At 48.3% G+C, this 26560-nt stretch overlaps 1 protein-coding gene and 1 pseudogene across 1 annotated transcript; one reads left to right on the forward strand and one right to left on the reverse strand.

The window, feature by feature from the left end:
• Window positions 1–6958: 6958 nt before the first annotated feature.
• The window catches only part of LOC116781380, a 332906-nt pseudogene continuing 313304 nt past the window's right edge, over window positions 6959–26560 (reverse strand).
• On the forward strand, window positions 15966–17645 carry LOC116781383 (zinc finger protein 239-like). Its single transcript, XM_032677060.1, has 2 exons — window positions 15966–16191; window positions 16380–17645. Exons 1-2 carry the CDS (start codon window positions 16020–16022, stop codon window positions 17216–17218), a joined length of 1011 nt encoding a protein of 336 aa, XP_032532951.1. The 5' UTR covers window positions 15966–16019; the 3' UTR covers window positions 17219–17645.

Here is a 26560-nt window from a genome sequence, read left to right on the forward strand (position 1 = left end):
TTTTTTGGCCATCATCTAGGCAACTGCTGCCACAGATAACATCGATTGTAAGAAGGCAGAAGAGAAGGACATGAAAGGGCCACCTGTGAGCAAAAGGTATTTTTCATTTTCAGTAGTCTCTGAATTTTTGTTACTAGTTTTCTGTTTCTGTGGAAGAGTTCAGTGTCCTCCCTCCTGGGAGGGATGGGAACAAATGATTAAATGTGGAAAATGTTCCGTTCCAACACTGCAAACTGTAATTTGTCCAGATGGTCTAAAGATGTCCAGATTATCGAAAACCTTCCATATTTTTGTTTTCAGGGAGAGAAAAATATTTGATGAAGAAATCCAGCAAAGGCAAAAGTGCAAGGCCAAGCCTCAACCTGCGGAGAGCTGAGGGGTGGCACCGGTTGCCCCAGAATTACATAGGGAAAATAAGAAACCCAGGAATTTTGGGGTGGGATTGAGCCATTTTCAGTGGGATTGATCCACTTTGAGGTGACAGGTTGAACCCTCTTGACTTTTGGCATGCAGAGCTGGGAGAGACTGGAATGTTAATGGTCCATGGCTCCAACACTCTCCAGTTGCAGAAGCAGTGGGGGCTTTGCTGCCCAAGGGCAATGGAACCGCCCGGGGCAGAGGGGGGAACACCCAGCCCTGGAGGGGACAGGCTGGGCTTGGAGCGAGAGAGGGGAAGTGTTATTTTTGTGTTTTTATATCACTATAGACAGGAGTCAAAACTGCCCCAAACCTACTTTACATGGAGACAAAATTGTTCTAAACTAAACTCTACATATATAGATAGATATAAATATAGACATAGATATAGATAAACTAACTCTAATCTGCCCCAAGGGATCAGTTAAGAAGACCCTGAGTCACCCTCACTGTCAGGGGGGCAGTTGCTTCTGGCAGTTGCTCACAGAACCCACCCCTGGAGCCCCCCAGGAACCAAAACATGGCCATCTAAAACCCAATACACTGCCCAGCATGGACCACCTGGACCATGGGTCACCAGGTCTGTGCCCAACATGGGTCCCTGTGGATCATCCAATGGGGGTCCTCCGATGGCTGATGGAGTTGGAGCAACAGCCAAAGCTCTTCCCGCAGTCGGGGAACTCGAAGGGCTTCTCTTACTGTGGGTCCCTTGGTGTAAGATTGTGGTGGTTTGAAACTCCCAAAATCTAATTTTTAAGTTCAAACCCCCCTCCCACAGTTTGCTCCTGTGAGAGGGTTTTGTGATGGTATGGACTTGATATCTTTTTCACCCCATGTGGAGAGTTTTCAGACAAAACACAACCATTCGTTATTGGGGAAGGGGAAAATATTTACAAAGGTTTATTTACACCCACATATATATTTACATTAAATTAAATTTCTCCTCTTCTTCAATAAAAGTCCAAGAAGAAAAGAGTCTTTTTATCACTTCTCAGGCCGCAGTTCCTTCATTTCAGGTTTTTGTGGCACTGGTTAGTGTCCTCCATTTTTCCCAAGGGTAGCAGATTTAAATATAGCAGTTAGGATTTTTGTTCTCACTTTGTGGAAATTTCAACCCTGAGCCCGAGCCTTCGGGGAATTTCCTTGTAGATCTTCACTCCTCTTGGGTTAGAACATTGAAGGCAGCTTTCAGTTCAGTCTTACCAAAGCTCTTCTGCTCTGTCTCAGCTCAGTAGCAGAATAGCAGCAGCAACAGCAGCAGCAGAGGGCACGGTCACCTCCTCCGCATTCGTCCTGGCTCAGCTCTCAGGACATCTCTGGGTTTTCAGCTCCTTTCTCCCTCTCTCGAGCTGCTGCTGCATTTCGGGACTCCCTAAGGGTTTGGAAGTCCACCCCTCCTCTTCAAGGAGTCTCTGGGGTTTGGGAAAGTAATACAGTCTTACCCCAAAACAGCTCTGTTGAGTTTTCCTCTGCTTTGTTGCCAGCTCTCCCTCCTGCAGGAACATCTCTGTGTCTCTCAGCCGGCTTCACATTATCTTGTTGCTCCTGGCTACCTTTTGGCTTTCAGCCACTGTTGTCTCTGTTCAGGACTGCTCCGCTGCCGCTTTCAGTGTCTTCTGCTGCTGCTGACAGTAAGGAAACTTTTCCAGCTCTTGATTACAGGACCCGGTCCAGCATTGACACTATACCGGGTCTCCCGTGACCTCAGCTGGGGGCTGGGCCCTTGGCCCCCAGAGGGGCTCACTGGCCCCCTGCTTCCTCGTGGCTCAGATCATGGCTACCCTCCTTCTACACTACCTTCACTACCTTCTCTTCCGTTTCTGTGGGTATGGAATTTCCGTAGGGCGCACGTGGATTATTGATTGGTCCAGTATTATCAGTGGGGCAAACCATTACTTCCTCAGAGAAAAGGTTTTTCAAACCACCACAATATGGAAGGGATACATTTTGTAAAGTATCTGCACTTTTAGAAAGCCTTTTTTTTTTTTTTTTTGCAGATAGAGGTAGACTGTCTTCAAATAATGTCATGTTTATGTGCTACTTCTGTATAAATTTGAGTTTACCCAGGCTATTTGTGAAGTGGTTTGTTATTTTTATAATCTGTGTATATAGATACATGTGCCTTTTATTTGTGGAAAAGGGCAGTATTTTCATAGAAATCCATTTCATTAAATGTCCCATTTCATCAGGGAGAACCTGCATTAAACTTTGATTGTATTTTGCACTTACTGAGTTTGTAGCATTAACGGTTGGGGATATTGTAGAACTCACATTTGACAACAGGAACAGCAGTAACAGGAGACTTCAGGTATTTGTAGAGGAGATTTTTGGGGCCTGTTTCTTGGTTTTGGGAACACAAAGGCTGATGCTTGGCAAGGATAGAATATTGTTATTGTAGTGTAGGTCACATTTTTATGAATTGATGGATGTCCTGCAGCAAACAGGGCTGATGTGCAAATGTGTGTGTCAGTGTGTTCTGGAACTTGGTTGTGTAACTGTCTGATGGGATCTGTGAGAACTAAGAGTTGGTGTTTAGAAATGATCTCATACCTGAAGAACAGCAGAGCATATCTGAAATCCCATGGGAATTTTCAGTTTAGAGGGTCAAAACCACAGATATTGCACAGTCTGTTCCAATGAAGGCAAGACCAGTCTGATGATAATGAGGGGACTGAGCCTGTGAGACCCAAGACTTGTGTTCCTAGTGTTAAATCCTGAAATGTCTAAAGCTGCAACTTTTAACTGACCTGCTCTTCAAAAAATAGCAAAATTAAAGATTAAAATTAAACCCCACAGTGTCAGGAGCAGATCTTGGCTGACCTGCATGTTCCATGCTAAATACAAAATTGAGCACTTCAGTCATAATAGTCTGCACCTTTCCTGGATTGCCCTGATGCTGTTTGTGCTGAACAGGTATTACAATAAAGGCAGTTTTACCTGTCCCTTGTTACTTTTCTGAGCTCTTTGGAACTGTCTTTTCTTGTAAGAGCAATATATGGTTATCTATGTTTGTCTGGTGGTAATTTCTCAAGGGATTTGTGTACAGGACAGGGCCTGAATTTCTTGGGTGGTTTGCACAGGTTCTTTGATAACTCATTCCCTGGTGATACTTGAAAGTTTTTTTTTATAAAATGTCTTATGTAGCATATGCTGTGATCTGTAATGCTTGTTTGTTTTTTTTTTTTTCATTCAGGGATGGGACTTGTGTAATACTCACAGTCTAATGCTTGGTCCTTAGGATTTCTTTATTCTTTTTAATTTTAATTCAAGTGTTTTAATATCCCATTTTCCCTGCAGATGTGTGGAGGAATTGATTTGCTCACTGTAAGCAAAATAGCTGCTCTTGGTTGAAGGGTCTGGTAAGTTGTTCTTTCTTAATAACATTTACTTTTTAGTTTTTTAAAAAAAGACCTTCACAAAGGTCTGGCTTTGCAGAAAATGATACGTAATACCAGTACAATTTTTTATTTGTTTGGTTTAGTTTTTTTTTAAATTAATCTGCGATCTGATAGACTTCAGATCATTCCTCATATAGTCCAAAAAACCCCAACATTGGCAGGCTTGAGTAGAAAAATTAAAATTAAAATTAATAATTTAAAAATTATTCATCTATGCTGGATGAATATGGGAACAGAATCTTTTCCAGTTTCCTTTAACTAAAAGGAATTTGGTCTTGACCTTTTGTTGTCCCTGGCACATTTTGTGACTTTGGACCAGTTTTATCACCGAGTTCAGTCCCAAAGCAAAAAAGTGGAATTCATGAATTGGAGGAATTCAGTTTTTAATGCATGTCCATGAGCTCAGTTTTGATGCTTTTTGGCAAGTATTTAATCTCTTCTGCTCCTGGGCTCTGTGAGTTTTATTACTTTGTTCCTTCAGAAGTTTTAAACTGTTTTTCCCACTGCAGGTCTGTGTAGAACAGCAGATTTCTTGCCATGTTTCTCCTTCCAGCTCTTCCTCAAAACTCTTCCTGTGCCATCCACTGATGCCTTTCTAGCCCCCAGTCATCTGCTCGAATCTCTAAAACATGTGACTCATGTTCCATTTTTATATTCATCTTCACATGACTCCTAAATCTTTCTGTGTGCATTTTTGTTTGTTTTCTCACTGGGTTGTAAATGAGCTGTTGTCACATCTGGTTTCTTGGGTAGGACTTTGGCCTTTCAGTTACACACCGAGTAATTCTTCCCTCCTTTTCTGGTTTATAATCCTTACCTAAAGGAAGGAGCTGAATGTGAAAGCCTTAATTTATTTAATGGAACTGTTTGTCTACAAAAGAAGTTGCTTCAAAAAGCAATTGCAAAAGCATCCAAATGTGTGGATCCTGAAAGATCCAGTATTGCCCTCTCTGGTTAGCGTAGATAATGTTTAGTTGAAGCACTGATGTTTATTTTCCATTTTCTTAAGAGAAGGGGTGAAAATACTTGAAAACACCAGGAGCTCTATTGATGCAATACAGTTTATTATTTCAAAATAACACCCAAAAAAGAGTGCATCTGTGAATAAAGTCACATCTTACCGGGAATTCCTCTCTAAATGTGAGAAACCTGGCAAATGGCCATAGCTAAAAGTACCCAAACCTACATGAGTTGTGCTTTGACTGCTGTGCTTACAGAACATCTGATGGGGGTAAAATATAAATATGTAAAAAATGTTTAAATAAAATAAATGTTTAAATAAAATAAATGTTTAAATAACATAAATGTTTAAGTAAAATGGTATCCAAATATAAATTTGAATTCCTATGCCTTATATATATATAAAAAAATATAAATACGTAAAAAATGTTTAAATAAAATAAATGTTTAAGTAAAATAAATATTTAAATAAACTGGTATCCAAATAAAAATTAAAATTCCTATGCCTTAAATATATTAAAAAAATATTAATAAAAATATAAAAAATGTTTAAATAAAAAAAATGTTTAAATAAAATGGTACCCAAATATAAATTCAAATTCCTTTGCCTTAAATATATTAAAAAATATAAATACGTAAAAAATGTTTAAATAAAATAAATGCTTAAATAAAATGGTACCCAAATATAAATTCGAATTCCTACGCCTTAAATACATTAAAAAAACATATAAATAAAGGTATAAAAAATGTTTAAATAAAATAAATGTTTGAATAAAATGGTATCCAAATATAAATTCAAATTCCTATGCCTTAAATATATATAAAAAAATAAATACATAAAAAATGTTTAAATAAAATAAATGTTTGAATAAAATGGTACCCAAATATAAATTTGAATTCCTACACCTTAAATATAAAAAATAAATAAATGTATAAACACCGAAAACCCTGAAGCAACTCAGGAACTTCCTTTTTGCTGTGAATTTGGACTGTGTGAAATCGGCCATAAAAGTTATGTATGAGCAAACTGCCTCTCTTGTGATCTCTCAGAATCCACTTATATTAAAACACGGCCTCAAATACATAAAAATTAATCCTTTAAATTCTCCTCTTCCCTTGGTACCTCCTCAGATGCACAGAAGGAAAGCTGTGTTGGATTTCAGTCTCCCACTTGAGGAACAGGTTTCAATAGACCTCAAGTGGCTGAAGCCCTGGGTTTGGCCATCAGGCCTTGTCTTTCACTGCTGTGGTCTTTTAATAGAGCAACAGAGAATTGCAACAAAAAAACTGAAGAGAAAAACATTGTAAACTTTGGTTCAAAATTGTTGCCTTGAACCTTCGGTTGGGAATGGTTTGTCTCCCTTGGCAGGGAGTGTCAGTACTCTTTGTCATTCTGACAGGACTGCCCAGGTCCCTGATTTTATCGTGGACAAAATACTGGGCTTGGAAATGAAAGCAGGAGCTGATAGATAACAGCAGCTTGAAAAATGGGCTGATGCCTAATTGATGTGACAGAAGGAATGAAAGACTCATGACAGCTAAGAAAAAAATTGGGCTTTTCCGTGTCTACCTCAGGTTAAGATGACTGCATGTGTCTTTGTGGAGAAAGATGTTTTTGTAACTTTATTGAAACTTGTTAGCAAAATGTGCCTTAATTCCTAAGGAAACAACCACTGTGAAATCTTTTAAACCAAATGTAGATTTCCAAAGTGTAGAGGTTGCTATTAATATTTTGGTCATTCCTGTGGCATCTTTTTGATGCATGAATGACTTTGAGAACAAGAACGTGTTCTTAATTATAACACATTATCAGGTCTGTTTACTGCTAATTATTTTACAAGGTTGAGAGAAAAGTTTAAGATGAAAGTTGTGGGGTTACTTGCAAAGCTTTTGGTACAACCAATGCGGTTGAACCTGGTGGGGAAAATTGCCCTTAAATTGGTTTTGGCAGATCTCATGAGTGTCTAAGGCAGAGGCCAACCCAACTGGAAAGAGCCTTTCAAGGGTGACTAAGATGTAACTAAATTACCTTTTTGAGAGGTGGGGAAAGCTATGTCAGGAATTAAATTTCCTTATGTTAAGCTTATTAAAAATATAATAATATATACATATTAAAATTATTTTAATAGTCTTATTTATGGGGTTTTCATTGTGCTTATGTTAGTACTTCTGAGTGTTTGTGACAATAATGGACAACTTCGTGGTGTTTTTTTTTTTATTTTTCATGTTTTGATACTTTAGTCAAGGCATTAACATTAAAAATCATTCAAAATTTTAATTCATCTTCAAACACCGAAATAGATTTGAAATTAGGTTAATGAGAACAGTGGGGGGAAAAAAACCACCCGAGCCCAAAACCAAAACAACCCCAAAAACTGTTCATTTTTTTCCATTTTATTTTAAACAAGGAAGTCTGTAGAGCAGCAGAAAACAGGACACGTGGGCAGCTGTGAAAGTCAGACTGGGGCTTGTTGCACTGGTTCCAGTGCTCTTTGCTTCAGTGTAACTGGTCATTTTGAGATGAGACTGGGGAAACTGGGCTGCCAGGGCAGAGACCACTGGCTGGCCCCACTGGTTTTTGCTGGGCAGTGGGTAATTTCTGCATCACTTGTCAGAACCAGCCCACGGTTATCAGGGAACGGGGTAGTGGTGAATTTGGCTTTCAGACTAAAATGAGGTTAAACTTACACATATTCAAAAGAATAAACTGATGTTGGAGTGCAGATACTCAAAATCGTGAAGACCTTTTGACACCTTTTTGCGCGTCAGTCCTACGGCCAAAGCTCTTCCCGCAGTCAGGGCACTGGTAGGGCTTCCCTTACTGGTGGGTCCGTTGGTGTCTGGTCAAGGTAGAGCTCCAGGTGAAGCTCTTCCCACACTCCCCACACTTGTAGGGCCTCTCCCCGGTGTGGATGCGCCGATGGGTGATGAGGTTGGAGTTCAGGTTGAAGCCCTTCCCGCAGTCGGTGCAGCAGAAGGGCCTCTCATCAGTGTGCGTCTGCTCATGCCTGAGGAGAGTTGAGCTGGTGTGAAACCTCTTTCCACATTGCAAGCACTTGTAGGGCCGTTCACTGGTGTGGATGTGCTGGTGGGTGAGGAGATTGGAGCTCTGGTTGAAGCTCTTCCCACATTCTCCACACATGTAGAACCGTTCCCCAGTGTGGATGCGCTGGTGTCTGCAGAGGGTGGACCTGGCACTGAAGCTCTTCCCACATTCCCCACAGGTGTAGGGCCGTTCTCCAGTGTGGATGTGCTGGTGGGTGAGGAGGGTGGTGCTCCTCCTGAAGCTCTTCCCACATTCCAAGCACATGAAGGGCTTCTCCCTGCTGGGAGGTTGCTCAGGGACCACCAGGTCAGAGCTCCCCCTCAAGATCCGGCCGCCTTCCTGGGACAGGCTGAGCCTTTCCTCCTCAGAGCACCCTGGGATGGCTTTGGAGCCCCTCCTGTGGGGGGATCTCCGGCCCTTTTCCTCCCCGCTGCCTTCCTGTGCCGTGGAGCCCTTCAAAACGGCCTCTCCCACCAGGGTCTCACGGGGGGATTTGTCCTCCGCGCTCTCCGTCCTCACCTCGGGGCCTGGGGCAGGAAGCAAGAAGGACAGGGAGGGGATTTGCCTCCGGCCCACAGGGAAGGCCAAGGACATCCCCCCAACTCCGGCCCCGGCAGGACGGCGGCGGCAGCGGGGTTGTCCTGCAGCCGGGGCCGTGCTCGGCTGACAGAGCCAGCACAACACCCGCCCAAAGGGCCACTGACTTCCTCCTCACCTGCCTGGGGGTCCCAAGGCATCTTCCTCTTCCTCGCAGTCTCCTCCTCCATCCGCCCAAGCTTTGGGAAGGACAAATCCTGATGGGGGGGAAAACAAGGGCTGAGCGCGTTGGCTTGGGGGTTCCTCCTGCCCAAGTCCATCTCTAGAACTCACCGGGCATCCTCTGTCCATAAAGACCTCCAAAACACCAAGATTCAGCTCAGAAAAACCCAAACCACTGACATTCAGGCAAAATATTTTCAGAAATAGCAAGAAGACCCTTAGTCCCTCAAACTGCAAAAAGTTCAAATTCAGCCAAGAAATACTACAAAATATAAAGATTCCCTCCAAAAAATCTCTCCTAGAAGTTCCCCCTCTCTGGTCTCTCCTCTCTGGGGTTCAGAGGGTCTCCCCTGTCTGAGATGCTGGGGGTCCCACTTAGGGATGCTGGGAGTGTTGGAGGTCCCAAGGGTTCCTTCTCCTGTGACTCTCGCCTTACAGGTGCCGTGTTCCCAGACATTCCCCCTCTCCAGGTTCTCCACTCTGTTGTCCCAGGGATCCCATAGGTCCTACTGTCCAGTCTTCCCCTTCTCCGCTCCCCCGTTTCAGGTTCCTGGGTCGCTTCTCTTGCCCCTTTCCCATCTTGGCCGCTCCACTCACCTGACAGCGGCAGGAAGGGCAGGGACAGGGGCGGAGCAGTAACAGTAACAGTAGGAAAACAAGCACCTTCCCCCCCATCCTGTGGGTACCCAGGAAAGGGGAACTCGTCCTAAATATCCTGGGGAGAGTGCGGGTGGTCGTGACGTACTCGGGATGCCAGCACAGATTTATTTGCAAAGTCAGCAGGGAGTCAAGCTCTGCAGAGGAGATTGTGCCCCACTCATGGGATTGCAGAGACTCCCTCAGGTCCCCAGCAGGAATCGGCAACCAGGAATATACACAAAAGGCTCCCACGAAAATTTCGGGGGGAGTGTCCTGTAGGGAGGGGACAGTGTCACCCCACCAGGGTGGGGCTGGCAAGTGGGAGGTTGCTCCAGGGGTCTGCAAGAGGCCTTGTGCTCTGCTTGGTCCCAGCAGTGCCTGGTACCAACACCCCTGGCTGCCCCCGGCCCTGGGCAGCTCTGCTGCCACAGGTTGTGCCCTCACCGCGGCCCTGCAATGGCCCTGCCTGTCCCTCACCCGGGGCCCTGTCCGTGGTCCTGTCCCTTGGCTCTCTCTCTGCCAGCTCAGTGTGGGGCACACGGGATGGGGGTCCCTCCCAAGCCCCCCGGGCAGCCGGCGTTGGCTGGGGGGATGTGAGGGCTGGGCCTGCTCAGCACAGCCCCGGTCTCGTGCCCAGAGCCTCTTTCCTGACCCACACAAGAGCTTCCCGGCCCCCCCAGGGCTCCCCTGCTGCTGCCTCTGCTCCTGGCCCTGCCTTTGCTGCTCCCTTGGCTGGGGCAGCGGATGCAGGGAGGAATGGCAGCAGCTTCAGCTCTACGGCAGTTCCTGGGGGAGCTCGGCCCAGGGGGGGATGAGAAGGGACCTGATGGAGGAGACAGGCGAGGACCTGATGGGGATGGACAGGGGATGTCCCTGCCCAGCAGCCAGGGCCTGCAGGGGAAGGCACAGGGACAGCTCTGGGCTCACCTCCGCGCCACTTCTCAGCCTCACCTCAGGGCCTGGGCTCAAGGACATGAACCTGCAGGGAGGGGACATCATGTGCAAGCTGAGGGCTGCCTGCTTCCACTGGCCTCTGGGCTTCTTTCTCCTTGTAGAATCATCCCAGAACTTAGCCTGCTTTTCTAACACCACACATTTAGAGACTAACCTTGGAGATAGATATGGACAGACATCTCTATCACCCTGGGATAGAGCCTCAAGCATGTGCTGCCATAGGAATGGCAATCAGAGAATCATAGAAACAGCCAGGTTGGAAAAGACCTCTGAGATCATCAACTCCAACCCTGGATCCAACCCCGCTGTGCTTCCAACACCATGGCACTGATGCCACATCCAGACTCACTGTCAACAGCTCCAGGGACACTGACTCCACCCCCACCCTGCCCAGACCATTCCAAGGCCTCATGACTCTCTCCGCAAAAAATTGCTTCCTAATATCCAACCTAAACCTCCCCTGGCACAGCTCAAGACCCAGCCCTCTTGTCCTACTGCTGCTTCCTGGCAGAACAGCCCCACCCCCACCTGGCTACAACCTCCTGGCAGGGACTCGCAGACAGTCAGGAGGTCTCCCCTGAGCCTCCTCTTCTCCAGCCTCAACACCCCCAGCTCCCTCAGCCTCTCCTCACACCACTTGTGCTCCACTCCCTTCCCCAGCTTTGCTGTTCTTCTCTACACCTGCTCCAGCCCCTTCAGGGCCTTCCTCAACTCAGGGGCCCAGAGCTGGACACAGCACTCCAGGGGTGGCCTCACCAGCGCTCAGTCCAGCCCAACAATCACTTCCCGGCTCCTGCTGACACACTCTTCCTCACACAGGTCACCAGCCATTGGCCCTCTTGGCCACCTGGCCACACTCTGCCTCCTCTTCAGCTTCCTGTCCATCCACACTCCCAGCTCCCTTTCTGCCTGCCTGCTCTCCAGACACTCTGACCCCAGCCCGGGGGGCTGACGGGGCTTCTTGTGGCCAAAGGGCAGGACCCGGCCCTTGGCCTGCTGGAACCTCATCCCCTTGCAATCAGCCCATGGATCCAGCTTGGCCAGGTCCCTCTGCAGAGCCCTCCTGCCTTCCAGCACATCAACACACCCCCAGCTTGGTGTCACCTGCACATTTGCTGATGAAATGCCTGGTTCTGCAGCAGCTGCAGATGCTCAAGGGGCAGCAGGACCAAGTCAGGGGCCTGGGGGGCTTTGGGTTCCAGGAGGGTCCTGGAGGAGCTGGGGAGGGGTTTTGGGGAGATACTGGGACACACTGGGGGGAACCAGGGGGCACTGGGAGGGACTGGGGGGTTACTGAAGACACTGGGATGGCACTGGGAGGGATTAGAGGTGAACTGGGGCACACTGGGGGGCACTGGCAGAGAACTGTGGAGTTACTGGGGGATTACCAGGACACACGGGGGAACACTGGGAGGTTACTGGGCCATACTGGGGGTTACTGGGTGCTCACTGCAGGATCACTGGGCCATACTGGGAGTTACTGGGTGCTCACTGCAGGATCACTGAGCCATACTGGGGGGCAGTGGGTGGTCACTGGGACACACTAGGTGGTCACTGAGAGGGTTACTGGGCCATAGAGTGTCACTGGGAGGTCACTGGGATATACTGGGGGCACTGGGATCCCCTTACCTGGATGTGGTACACCTCCCCCCCGGATTTGGGGGGGCATCACTAGGACCCCTCCCCTGGGGGCTGGGGGACCCCCCGAACCCACTGCTGGGCTTTAGGGGACCCCCCACAATCCTCTCAAAACCCCAGAAATACCCTCCGAAATCCACCCCTGGACCCGTCGAAACCTCCTCAAGGTCCCCTCAAATGCCATCAGAGACCTCATCCCTCTCCAGCACCCCCTAAACCCTCTCAGTGACCCGCAAAACCCACCGGGGACCCCCCCAGCCTATTCAGGGACCCCCCCCAGTCCCCCTCAGGGACCTTAAAGCCCCTTGAGACCCTAAAAGTGCCGAAAAGGTCCCCGCAAAGCCCCCCAGGACTCCCAAACCTCCTCATAGACCCCCAAAGCCCACCTGGGACACCCAAAATCTCCTGAGAAACCAAACCCCCATCAGAGACCCCCAAACCCCTTCAGGGACCTTCAACCTCCCCCCTGAGTCCCTTCAGGGACCCCTCGAAACCTCCTCGGAAACCCCCGAACTCCTCCGCTAAGCCTCCACGAGATCTTTAGCCCTTCCACCCACAGCCGCGCTCCCCGTAGCCCCCGAGGGGATCCCCAGACCCCGCTATCACCCAAACCCCGCCAGCTCACACAGCGAGCGCAGCGACCGCCACCCCCTCCCCTGCCGCTCTCACGCGGCCAACATGGCGCCCGCTCTGCCCGCCCCCCGCCTTTGGAGACCCGCCCCGCGCGGGTGGGGGCGGGGCAGAGGGCGGGCGGGGGCCGTGGCCGCGCGCTGATTGGCTGCGGGGCGGGTCAGTGAAGGCGGCGCGCGCGCAGAGCGAGCGCCATGTTGGTGCCGGGAATCCTTTTGTTGTGAGTGTTGGCGCGGGGGGGGCGAGAGCGGGGTCTGGGGGATCCCCTCGGGGGCTGCGGGGAGAGCGGGTGTGTGTTGGAGGGCTCGGGAGGGTTTAGCGGAGGAGTTCGGGGGTTCCCGGGGACGTTTTGATAGGTCCCTGAAGGGGTTCGGGGGTTTCTGAGGGCGGTTTGGTTTCTGAGGAGATTTTGGGGGACCCAGCTGGGCTTTGCGGGTCTCTGAGGAGATTTGGGGTTCCTGGGGGGCTTTGCGGGGACCTTTTAGGCAGTTTTGGGGTCTCTAGGGGGTTTAAGGGGTCCCAGGCGGTTTTGAGGGTCTCTGAGGAGGACTTGGGGGTCCCTGAATGGGCTTGGGGGGTCCCAGGTTGGTTTTGCGGGTCACTGAGAGGGTTTAGGGGGTGCTGGGGAGGGATGAGGTCTCTGAGGGGATTTGAGAGGACCTTGAGGAGGTTTTAATGGGTTGAGGGGTGGATTTCAGGGGTTTTGAGGGGATTTTGGGGAGTCCCCTAAAGCCCAGCAGTGGGGTGCAGGGGGTCCCCCACCCCTAGGGGAGGGGTCCTAGTGATGCCCCCCAAAATCCGGAGGTGGAAATGTACCACATCTGGGTAAGGGAATCCCAGTGCCCCCAGTATAGCCCAGTAACCTCCCAGTGACCCTCAGTACAGCCTAGTAACTTCCCAGTGACCAGCCAGTGTGTCCCAGTGACCTCCCACTGCCCCCAGTATGGCCCAGTGATCCTGCAGTGAGAACCCAGTAACCCCCAGTATGGCCCAGTAACCTCCCAGTGTCCCCCCGTGTGTCCTGGTAATCCCCCAGTAACTCTCCAGATCTCTGCCAGTGTCCCCCAGTGTGCCCCAGTTCACCTCCAATCCCTTCCAGTGCCTTCCCAGTGTCCCTCAGTAACCCTCCAGTCCCTCCCAGTGCCACCTGGTTCCCCCCAGTGTGTCCCAGTATCCCCCAGTAATCCCCCAATGCCCTACAAAGCCCCCCATCTGTCCCCACTGTGTCCCCAGATGCCCTTGGCCTTTCTGTGAGCGCGATGGGGAGGGTGTTTTTGTGGTCAGAGGGTCCAGGGGGGGCTCCTGGAGTGAGATGGAGGGTTGGGGACATCAGGGATGGGGTTTAGGGACAGCGGGGAGGGGTTTGGGGACAGCAGGGAGGGATTTGGGGACAGCGGGGAGGGGTTTGGGGGCAGTGGGGAGGGGTTTGGGGACAGTGGGATTGGGGGTGCCAAGGGGGGAATTGTGGCCATGGAGAGGCCCTGGGGACATTGGAGACACCAGGGGGGTCTCGGGGTCTCAAGGGGGGAACTGGGGACACCAAGAGGGTCTTGGGGACACTATGGGGGGTCTCAGGACTCACCTGATCTTGGTGCAGCCCCTCCTCTCCCCCCCAGACCCCTTTAACCCCTCCCAAATGTCCCTTAACCTCCATTTTCCCTTTAATCCCCTCCCCCTACAGATCCCTTTGATGTCCCAATGCCCCCAAAACCCTTTTTAACTCCCCTATATACACCCAAAGACCCCCAAACCCCCCGAAATCCCCATCCAACCCCCCCAGATCCCTTCAAATCTCCCCCAGTCCCCCCTCAAATCCATTCCAACCTCACTCAAAGAAGGATCACCCGGCACCCTGGGACAGGAACACAGTGGGCTGTACTGGGGGTACTGGGCTGTACTGGGAGGGCACTGGGGGGGGCTCAGGTGTCCCACGACAAGGTGACCCAGCTCCAGGAGAGATCCAGGGAGCAATGAAGAGGTACTGGTGTCTGTACTGGTCTGTCCTGCTCTGTCCTGCTTTGTCCTGGTCTGTATCCTCAATCCCCAAAGCCCCTCCCCAGCTCCCCCAGGATCCTCCTGGACCCCAAAGCCCCTCAGGCCCCCTCAGGTCCCTGACTTGGTCCTGTTGCCCCTTGAGCATCTGCTGCTCCTGCACAACCAGGCATTTCTTTGCTCCCCACAGGGTCATTCCCACACCCAGAATGGAATCTGGAGGCAGCAGGATGTGCACAGTGCTCCCATTTCCTACAGTGCAAAGGGGCTGCAGGGAATGATTCCCCTGCTCTTGCAAATCTACCAAAACCTGCAGGGCACAGGAGGGGGCGCTTCATGAATTTGCTGGCACTGGGAGTGGAGCTCACAGGGTATTGAGAGGAACATATCCCTCAAATACAATCTCTGTGCATACACAATATCTGTCTGGACAGACAAATAAAGCAATAATCAGATATATTCTGTATCATATATATGGCACATATTCTATAGAATCCGTCCTTAGATGTTTTATGATGTAAAGTATTACAAATAATAAGCAATAATAAGGCAAGTGTCCTCCTTAGGGACACACACTTCAGAAGGGAACTTGCACTTGACCCCCCCCTCTCTTCAGCTTCGAGCCACCCGGTGCCACAGAGGGAGACAGAGCTCCTGTGGAACATTCTATTCCATTGCACAGAGCAAGAAATAAACCCAAAGTATTGCCTGGGTTTGTTCCCTGGGGGTCTCTGCAGCAGCAAGCACAGCCCCACACTGACTGCTCTGGGCTGTGCAGGCATTTGTGCTTCTACCTGTCTCACACACACACAAAAGTCTGGTGTAGTGCTGCCCTCAGGAAACCCCCCCAACCTTGGTCAAGCTAAAGCCATGGAATTTGTCTTTGTTCCCCTTGGGTTCAGGGTCAGGCTGTGCCTGTGTCCAACCCAGAGGCTCAGAAAAGCATTTCTCCCGTCCCACTGCAATCTGCTGCTGCAGACAGGACCCAGGCACTGGTGGCACTGGGATTGAACAGCAGAGTGTTTCCAGGGGCTCTCTGAAGGAACACAAGTGTCCAAAGAAACCAGCACAAGTGTCCACAGAAGTCCCAGTCCTTCATCCCTGAATGAGCTTGTTCAGCCCAGGAAAAACTGTCTGAGTTTTATTTCCATGGAAGGAGGTTTTTCCCACTTTAACACCAGTTTAGTTCCAAACCGGTTTCTTCATTTCCTCCTCCCAATTTCCCAGAAGGACACTGACAGGGACCATGGACACTGACAGGGATCACAGAGTTTGTCCCTTGGCCATACAACTCCTGTTGTTTGGCAGCACAGGAGAGGTTAATTAGAGCCCAGGCTCAAATCGCAGGACTCCCCTTGAAGATGAGCTTGAAATCAAACAACTTTCCTGCTGGAGGGTTAAATTCAGTCCCCATCATCACCTATTTTTGGGCTGAATCTTCATATTTTGGAGTATTTTTTGGCCGAATCTCAACTTTTTGCAGTTTGGGGTGGCAAGAGTCTTGTTGCTATTTCTGAGGGGTGTTTTGCCTGAATCTTGGTGGTTTAAGTTTTTCTGGGCTGAATCTTGGTGTTTTGGAGGTTTTTATGGACACAGGATGCCCAGTGAGTTCTAGAGATGGACTTGGGCAGGAGGAACCCCCAAGCCAACGCGCTCAGCCCTTGTTTCCCCCCCATCAGGATTTGTCCTTCCCAAAGCTTGGGCGGATGGAGGAGGAGGCTGCGAGGAAGAGGAAGATGCCTTGGGCCCCCCAGGCAGGTGAGGAGGAAGTCAGTGGCCCTTTGGGCGGGTGTTGTGCTGGCTCTGTCAGCCGAGCATGGCCCCGGCTGCAGGACAACCCCACTGCCGCCGCCGTCCTGCCGGGGCTGGAGTTGGGGGGATGTCCTTGGCCTTCCCTGTGGACTGGAGGCAAATCCCCTCCCTGTCCTTCTTGCTTCCTGCCCCAGGCCCCGAGCTGAGGACGGAGAGCCTGGAGGACAAATCCCCCCGTGAGACCCTGTTGGGAGAGGCCGTTTTGAAGGGCTCCACGGCGCAGGAAGGCAGCGGGGAGGAAAAGGACCGGAGATCCCCCCGGAGGAGGGGCTCCAAAGCCAGCCCAGGGTGCTCTGAGGAGGAAAGAGCCAGCCTGTCCCAGGAAGGCGGCCGGAGCTTGAGGGGGAGCTCTGACCTGGTGGTCCCTGAGCAGCCTCCCAACAGGGAGAAGCCCTTCAGGTGCTTGGAATGTGGGAAGAGCTTCAGGCAAAGTTCTGACCTGATCCGACACCAGCACATCCACACTGGGGCACGTCCCTACACGTGTGGGGAATGTGGGAAGAGCTTCAGTGACAATTCCACTCTGATCCGACACCAGCGCATCCACACTGGAGAATGTTCATACCCTTGTGGGGAATGTGGGAAGAGCTTCAGGGACAGTTTCACTCTGGTCCAACACCAGCGCATCCACACTGGGGAACGGCCCTATACATGTGGGGAATGTGGGAAGAGCTTCAGGAGCAACTCCAACCTGATCCAACACCAGAGCATCCACACTGGGGAACGGCCCTACAAGTGCTTGGAATGTGGGAAGAGGTTTCGCATTAGGTCAGATGTCCTCGTGCACCAGCGGACGCACACGGATGAGAGGCCCTTCCGCTGCACCGACTGCGGGAAGGGCTTCAACCGGAACTCCACCCTCATCAGGCACCGGCGCATCCACACTGGTGAGAGGCCCTACAAGTGTGGAGAATGTGGGAAGAACTTTACCCAGCGCTGTCACTTGACCTCACACCAACGGACTCACCATTAAGCGAAGTCCTACCAGTGCTCCGACTGCGGGAAGAGCTTCGGCTGCTGCTTCCACCCTGAATGAAGCCACTGATGGTGAGGCAACCCCTGGAGTCCAGTGACTGTCAGTTCATCCCTTTCGACCACAAAGGGTCAGTCCCCTTTCACAGCGGCAGGTTCTGCCAACAGAACCCTTCTTGGGGGCGGTGTGGAGATTCCTGCCTTGGCTGGGGACCCCCCAAGGTCACTCTTGGAGGTTGAGAGCAGAGATCTCCCCACTAGCGTTGGTCTGGGAGAGTTCCATCCATCTCTACTTAAGAATTATTGCTTTTGTGCCAGCTTGAGTAGAATTGCTTCAACAATTGCTTTAGTGTAGAGCGCTGTCTTATCTTTTTCTGTACTCGTGGTAGTTTTAGTGCTTCTGTTGTGCAATAAATAATTGTGATGAAGATCTTTTGTCTGATCATTTTTAATCCTAAATAAATTAATTTCTATCAATAGATGTGATTTACCATCATTAAAACCTGGGGGACCAAGTGGTTCAGTCACACTTCTGTCATTCCTCTCAACTGAAAGTGTTGGCATAACCCAAGGCTGAGATTGGATCCAACAGCCCCCAGCACCCCACAGTAAGTTGGGAGCTCAGGGGGGCCACCCCCCTTTGCCAACCCCCCTGTGCCCAAAGACCCCCATGGGACAATCAGACTCGCCAGATCACCCTCCCTTTTCCACCCTTCTCTCTGTTCCTCCCACTTTCCTACTCTCCCCTCAATCCTCAGTTTCCCCTTGAACAGTTTTTTGCTCCCAACCCCCACTTTTTGCCCCCTTTCCTGTGGGCACTGAAGGAGAAAATGAGGCTTCACACACAGAGTTCCTTTTCGGGACTTTTCTACCAACACTTTTCCTTGTCCCCTTTTATTCCTATTCTCTTGTGAGCAGCACCCGGTGTTTGTCTTTTAGTCTGCCAGAATTTCCAGCATCGCCCCAAAGCAGTGCCCTGATCCCACACATTCCCCTCCCCTCATGTGCTGGCTGTGTTCAACCACCAGAGAAAAACACAGGCTACCATGCAGAGCATTCCAAGTGGTTTCCACTTTGGCAAACAGCACTCTCTGGATGGGAAACACCAGTCAAGGCCAAAACCTCCTTGTTGATCCAAATTAACTGAATGCAGCAGCTCCTGCCTTAAATTGTTCCCACAAAAATTCTCCGGGTTCCTTTGCTTCCAGGAGGCCCCACATGTCACAATGGCCCCTTGATTCCATGAGCTTCCCCAGTCTCCAAAGGTTCCTTTAGTTCCATGAGACCCTGCAGTCCCAAAATGCCCTTTGGATTCTCAGAGATTTCCCATTGTCCCAGGATCCCTTGTGCTTCAGAAATAGCTGCAGTGGGACAGTGGCCCCTTGGTTCCGTGAGCTCTGCAGTGTTCCAGGAATCCTTGGTTTCCAGGAGAGCCTGCAGTTTCACAAGGACCACGTGAATGCAGGAGGTTCTGCAGGGTCCCAATGGCCCCTGGATTCTGGGAGATTCAGAAATATCTCCTGGCTCCCTTGGTTCCAGGAGGTTCAACAGTATCCCAGAATTCCTTTGATTTCATTTGGTCCTGCTTTATCCCAGAATATGATGGATGTGACGTCATAAGGGCGATGTGATGTCACAGGAAGGGTGTGACATCAGGGGAGATGTAATGTCACAGGGAGGATGTGATGTCACAAGGTAGGTGTGATGTCATAGAGGAGGTGTGATGTCATAGGGGAGATGTTATGTCACATGAAGGATGTGATGTCACAGGGCAGGTGTGATGTGTCAGGAAGGATATGATGTCATAGGGGAGATGTGATGTTACAGGAAGGATGTGAAGTCATATGATGGATGTGATGTCATAAGAAAGATGTGATGTCATGTTATGGTTGTGACGTCATAGGGGAGATGTGATGTCACAGGAAGGATGTGATATCATAGGCGAACTGTGATGTCACAGGAAGGATGTGATGTCACAGGGGAGCTGTGATGTCACGGGGATGATGTGATGTCACGGGGGAGACCATGATGTCACAGGGAGGATATGATATCTCAGGAGAGGTGTGATGTCATATGATGGATGTGACGTCATAGAAGAGATGTTATGTCACAGGAAGGATGTGATGTCACAGAGGAGATGTGATGTCATATGATGGAAGTGACATCATAAGGGATCCTTGATGACACAGGGATGATATGATGTCACAGGGCAGGACGTGACGTCACAGGAATGATACAATATCACAGGAGAGATGTGATGTCACAGGAAAGATGTGATGTCATAGAGGAGCTGTGATGTCACGTGGAGGCGTGATGTTATATGATGTTTATGAAGGCATACAGGAGGATGTGATGTCACAGGAAGGGTGTGATGTCACAGGGGAGAACGTGATGTCACAGGGAGGATGTGATGTCCCAGGGATGATATGAGACCACATGAGAGATGTGACATCATATCATGGATGTGATGTCATAGAGGAGTTTTGATGGCACAGGGAGGACGTGACATCACAGGGATGATATGAGATCATAGGAGAGGTGTGATATCATATGATGGATGTGATGACATAGGGGAGAGGCCTTGATGTTACAACACGAATGTGATGACACAAGGGAGATGCGATGTCACAGGTGAGCATGGGATGTCACAGGGAGGTGTGATGTCACGGGGAGGACATGATGTCACAGGGATGATATAAGATACAGGAAGGATGTGATGTCACAGAAGAGCTGTGATGTCACAGGGACAATGTGATGTTACAGGGGAGGATGTGATGTCAAAGGGATAATATGGTATCACAGGAGAGATTTGATGTCTTATGATGGATGTGATGTCATAGGGGAGATGTGATGTCACAGAGGAGATGTGATGTCATGGGGAGGATGTGATGTCATGGGGCAGGTGTGATGTCAGAGGGATGATATAATATCACAGGAGAGATGTGGTGTCATCTGATGGATGTGATGTCACAGGGAGGGTATGATGTCACGGGCACGCATGAGATGTCACAGGGATGATATGATATCACAGAGAGATGTGATGTCACAGGAAGGATGTAATGTCAAAGGAAATGTGATGTCATAAGATGATTGTGATAGGGGAGGCTGTGATGTCACAGGGGAGCTGTAGTGTCATGGGAAGGCTGTGATATCATGGGGAGGTATGATGTCACAGGAGAGCTGTGATGTCATTTGATGGATGTGACATAAGAGAGGAGATGTGATGTCACAGGGGAACTGTGATGGCACAGGGGAACTGTGATGTCACAGGGATGATATGGTATCACAGGAGAGATGTGATGTCATATGATGGATGTGACGTCATAGAGGAGCCTTGATATCACAACAAGGATGTGATGTCACAGGGGAGGACATGACATCATAGGGGATATGATGTCATAAGGTAGGTGTGATGTCACAAGGAGAATGTGATGTCACAGGGAGCATGTGATGTCATAGAGGAGTGACACACACCCCCTTGCTCCAGCTAAAGCTGTGGAATTTGTCTTTGTTTCCCTTGGGTTCAAGGTCAGGCTGTTTCATTTCCATGGATGTCTAGAGATGAGTTAAGGGGAGCTCAGACCTTTTGATGAGGAAGGAGTTGTTTACTCTTGAGCATTTGAACTCGGCCTTTGTTCCTGGTTTCTTCCCACTCTTTCAGAGCAGTTCATTTCCCAGGGGGAAAGCTCTGATTCCCCAGCACAGTCAGGTTCTCCTGAGCTCAGGATCTTTCACTGCTCTCATTTTTCTCCAGTATTGATTCTGTGCCAAATTCTTGCTTCCTCGGTCAGTGAAATGTTAGAAGAGAGAGAATCCCACCTTGATCTTGGACAGAACACTTATAGACTTCTTTATTCTATTGAATTCTTCCCTTCTAGTTCTGGATGACAGGACACCCATGTGGAAAGTCCCTTTTCTGGTTTTCAGGACTTAAAAGAGATGCTTTTCTGATGTTGGTATTTATTGGAGTGTTATTGATTCAACTGTGAAGGTTGAATTAAGTGTTCCTTGCACCTTTAAAAAGTGCAACCCCTTTAATCTATTGTTTTAAATACCATGCCTTAGATGTCAGACGACATGAAGACAGCACGTAGAGATAACCCCGATGTAAGTGATGGTTCCAGTCATCCCGTGTATGGATCAAAGATTTCCAAGGCTTTGTTCCAAGGCCGCTGCCCCGCCCCCACCCTCTGCCTGCCACCTGACTGGCCACCACCCCACCAATGGGCCGTCCCGGAGGATGCAAATGTCCCGCCCTGCTCCATATTCATGAACTCTGGGAGGGGCTTTGAGCCCTTGATCAGGAGCGGGCAAACTTTTGGTCCCTGCCCGCCGCCACTGCACCCGGAGTGCGCCCGTGCCAAGTGTTTGGGGTCGGCCACGGGAACTTTGCTTTTCCCCGCGAGGCGCACGGAGGATTTGTCACTGGGCGCACATGGACTGGGAGAACTTTACCTGCCAGAACCGCTCTCCCTGCACCGCCAGGAAGAGCAGGGACTGCTCCCCGCCCCCTCCCAACCATAGTTTTTAAGTGTGGATATGGATATTCTTTAGCCCTAATTTCTTCATTTGGATCTTTTCCTGAAAAACTGAGATCCTTTGATCTGGTATAAACTACAAATAAACTGGGAACAGTTTTTCTGAGGTTTTTCTCAAATAGCAGGCTTAGGGAAAGAAGGCCCTCAGATACTTTGGGGGAGCTGTGGAGAGCTGAGCAGAAAAGGTCAGTAAAAGAACTAAACCGTCACTATGCACAAATCTGGAAAGATGAAGGAGCTTCGGGAAGCCCTTCACATCTGCAAAGGGTTTAGTCTTTTTCAACAGCTTATAGGAGATGGTGGCTCTGAACCTCTTCCCCTTCAAATTCAGCTTTTGGCACAGTTGTTTACAATGTCTTAAGTGTTGAAGGACATGGTGAAGCAGATCTAGGAGTTTGTTTTCTGCCTCTTTTGGTTGTTCCTGTGTTGTGCAGAGACCTTGCTTGTTGGAGTGCTGGGGTCTGTTCCTGGCAGCAGTGACAAGGCCGAGTGCAGGAACAAGGAGGTATCTGGTACAAACCACTTGTCTGAAGGAAACAATGTCTTTTAGGACTTTCCTGGTACCTGAGGCACCCGCTGTTCAGATCTGCAGCAGACTTGCTGGTAAGGCTACAGTAGGACCTGTGAGCAGGATGGAGAGAAAAACACCCATGAAAAATGGAAAAAGAGAGGCCTCGTCCACTTCTCCTCACCAATTGGGTCCCCCCTGAGGCAGGCTGGGCAGGACTGGAATGATGGGACAGGGTTATCACTGTGTCACTGTCTGTCAGGCTGAACCTCTGGGTCTGCATTTTCCAGCCCACTGAAAGCTGAGGTGAAGCAGTGAGAAGTGGCAAAGCTGCAAATTGCAAGTCAGCCCCAGCAAGACCTGCATTTAAAAATGTCCTTCTAACATGTTCCTTGCCAGCAGCAGCAAGTTGCTTGGCTGGGAAGAGGGATAAAACCACCTTTTGTCTGTGTGAAATTCAGGTTAGGACACTTGCAAGTCCTCCTTGGCTTTTTATTAGACACAATGACAAATGTTGAGCTGCTGTGTTGTCTGTCTCATTGTAAATGTGCAAGTTCATTTTTGAGCAGAATCAAATGGTTATGTAATTACACACTTCTAATTATTCAGTAATTATATACTTCTTATACTTGCCGAGTAATCACTCTGCTATAACTAGAATTAATGTTACCACTAATTGTGTAGTTACTGTATCTTAATGTTGTTATCCAGGCAACTTGGAGTAGAGTGTTATCCTTTTAATTCACATTCTGTTACTCAAAAAATATTTTTAAAATCTAGTATAGTTAGCCATTAGAAGAAAGATTAATAATGGAATAAAAATATCATCAGAGGAAACACGTTTTCCTTCCAGGTTCAGGTGGATGAAAATAAAAATATTAACATGTTAAAACTGTACTGTAGATAGAAGTTTAATTTTCTCATGAATTTGGCATATAAATTGCTACTAGGCAACCCACTTAAAGTTTGAATCTATCCTATGTGCCAACCTGTCAACACTAATTTTTAAACTTTCCTACACATTGGAGGGGAAATGCATCTTTTTTCCACAGCCAGCTGAGTCCTTAAGTGTTTTGTGTCACTAGAACCTTAAGAATGTATATGTCATATCTACAGTTGGTCATTTCTAATGACTTTATTGTTAATAAAATAATAGGTGTATATGACAGTCACATGTTGTTGTGTGATGGTGTATCGGGACGAAGTTGGGATGTTATTTTTTGGTCTGTGTTTGGCCCTAGCCACCTGCAGAAGTTTATGGTTCCTCCTGCCATGTCTTCTGATAAAGCAGTAAACTTGGCCTTGGAGGGAGAACTTCTGTCTAAACTGTTTTAATTGGTCTGTTGTGATTGGTCAATTGCTCGTCAAGGGCATTTGGAGGACAAAGTGATGAGGAGGTGATGAAGGCACTCCCCCAGCCTCAACTGGGAAAGACTCCCCCCAATTCACTGCGCCTGCGTGAGGGGATTTCCCAAGTGCTCACGCATGCGCAGGAGGGGGGCACTTACATAACCTAGGGGGTGGGATTGAGAACCCCTGACGGGGCGGGACTGGCCACACCTCCCCGGGGCAGCTGCTCTCAATAAACTTTAAAAGGCAGACACGTTTTCCTTGGTGGTGCCGGCTCTTCACGATGGACCAAGTTGCTTTTAGCGGGGACGCCTGCTGAAGTGGGAGCCTGCCACCCCTTCGGAACACGCAACTGCCGTAGGGAGACTTCATTACTGGTTAGAATGGGTAAGATTATCTTATAGGTGACACCTGGGTGAGTATGGGGTGTCGAGCCTTCTTTCTAGGGTCTTTTGTGCACTTTTTCCTCGGCCCTAATCCTTTTCCCTCAGGTGCCTGTTTTTCCCCTTTTCTCTGTTTGCCACCTTTCATAATAAATAGCTATTTTGCCAACTAGCAATGGTGTTTGGTTTTTCACGTTCCAGAATACTTCGAACTTGTTTTTCCCCGATATAGTTTCCCCTCCCCGTTACAGATGGTCACAAGCAATCAGTCGCAGACAGTGGAGAAACTGTGAGAGATGACAGGAGAAATGTGCTTTGTTGGGTTGTATCTGCTCCCAAATCACCCCCAGAGACAGTTTCACAAAGGTGCAGAAGGAGGGTTGGATGTACAATTGAAGAACTGAGTTCAAGGACTGTGAATGCATTTTTGTGGTGCTGGTTGAGCAGCCTGTGTCCATCCGAGTGATGTCAGACAAAAGAACTTTGCTCCTGCAGGATTCTGTGTGTGGAGTGTGTGAAACGTGGTGGTTCTTCTGGCAGGATAAGAAGCTTTGCCTTCATTGCTGTGTCTAAAACGGGGTCTGGGGCTTGTGTAAACTTCAGTGAAATCCGAACTAAATCCCTCAGGCTCCATGAAACCATCCCAGCTTCACCCTGCTGGAGTCTGTCCGGGTGCTCTGGTGCTGTGGCACGGGGTCATCCAGGGAGAATTGGAGCAATAAGGAACTGGGCTACAAGGCAGGTTTACAAAGAGTTTTACAAAACTGCCCCCCCTCCACAAAACCTCAGAAAATAAGTTTGTCATCTGTTACCAGAAGAATCACTGAAAACACCCTTTGTGCCACTGCGTGAACACCAAACTAATTGAAATTGTGTGGACTTGTACTGTAAGTAAATCAGAGATTGTTTATAGGAATCTCCAAATCAGGAGAAAATCCAGATAACTCATCTGTGATAAAATGTCCTGTGAGCAGGAGTGAAATGTGCTGCACACACACGTGTTAGAGCACGTCATGGAAATATGGGAGATTGGAAAACCATTTTCAAATTTAATAACATTTCAGTTTTAACAGTTCATTTAAAACTTGAATAAAATTCAAGGAGTTTCCCTTAAAAAATTAATTAAAACATTGCTTTTCTAGGGTTTTTGTAATTCCGTCTTATCAAGGTTTTGTAGAGGACTCAGATGTGAATATTCAATCTGCTACCTGTGACAATGCCTGACTTCACTTACAATATTTTTAACAGTTATATACTGTTTAATCTCATTCTCATACCTGTGATCTTAGGCTTGTGTGATTCTGCTGCTGTTTGTAACAGAGAATTTCCTTTGACTTCACTGTGAGAGCTCTCCATGGAATGATGAAAATAGTAATAATATTAATCGTTTATAGAGTGCTTTATATGTTCAAAACACAGGATAATCTTTAAATGAGCTCAGCTTTGCTCTCAGATATGTGAGTGAACTCTTCATTGATTTGAAAAATATTGTTACCTGACATGCAATTTTTTTTTTATTTTCTAGTCTTACTGGGTATTTTGGAAAGAGTTTCTTTATTTTTGTAGGGCAAACTGTTGTCTTATCTTAAATTTGAGATCTTAAAAGGTTTGCAAAGGACATGTAGGTTGTTGTGGTGTCCTCTGATGATTTCAGTTGACAAACTGAATGCTTCCATCCTTTTATCTGTGAGGGGACTGCAGGCCATGCTGGAAAGCAGGTGTTCCTGCCAGCGACTTTTTCTGCTCTATGCAATGAGTTAGCTTATAAACTCCTAAGGGAAGCATTTTTCTGGTGAATTCAGAAATTTTTACCAGTGTATCATAGGCACAAGAATTAACACTAATGTTTGGAACTTGCAGTTCCCACACAACTTTTCTAGAAGATCAGTAATTTCTGAGAGCTGGCTCCTGTTTGCAGTATCGAGCAGTCAGCTCTGCAACTGCAGGGTTGCTTCATGTGTTGGTTTGTTTATTTTCCAAGGTTTACAGGTACCATAAACTGTTGCCAAAAGCAGGAGAAATGATGAATAATATTTCTTCTCCCTAATAGCCAAAGTTTCGCGTGTGGGTGTGTTATTGGTATAAATAGCAAGTCTTATTTGAGTAGGAGTAAGACTTAATTCCTAAAGACAGTGAATTGTAGCAGACACAAGGTCTAACATTTGTTCTTCTCCCCCTTTCTTGTTTTTTCCTAGCAGATAACACTCACTATTTGATGGTAAATGACACTCAGATGTTCTGCAGCAGCAGGAAATTCAATGTATGGGTACCATTAAAGGCCTGATTCCATTTTCTAACTACACAGTGCAAGTGAATGCATCCAACAGCCAGAGCAGCTTGATAAGTGATGCTGTAACAATTGTCAGGCCTCCAGGAGGTGAGTAGGAAAAAGTGCTTTTTCTGTGCATGTAACAATTCCACAAACACTCTGTTGAATAAAATGTGATTTATTAGCTGAGGACTGGAAGTTCAGAAGAATAGGTTTGCATTAGTAGTTCTTACTAACAAAACTGTCCTTTTTGGCTTCTAATTTGTCACATGGTTAACTTTAAGAACTAGAGAAT

This window comes from Chiroxiphia lanceolata, assembly GCF_009829145.1.
Source record: "Chiroxiphia lanceolata isolate bChiLan1 chromosome W unlocalized genomic scaffold, bChiLan1.pri scaffold_44_arrow_ctg1, whole genome shotgun sequence".
Taxonomy (NCBI): Eukaryota; Metazoa; Chordata; class Aves; order Passeriformes; family Pipridae; genus Chiroxiphia; species Chiroxiphia lanceolata.

Bases quoted from the DNA above. Each gene is read 5' to 3' on its own strand.
- LOC116781383 (XM_032677060.1), top strand. From the start codon at position 16,020: ATGGACACAGGATGCCCAGTGAGTTCTAGAGATGGACTTGGGCAGGAG. The intron at 16,192-16,379 runs GTGAGGAGGAAG...TTCCTGCCCCAG, and splicing joins GCCTTGGGCCCCCCAGGCAG to GCCCCGAGCTGAGGACGGAG.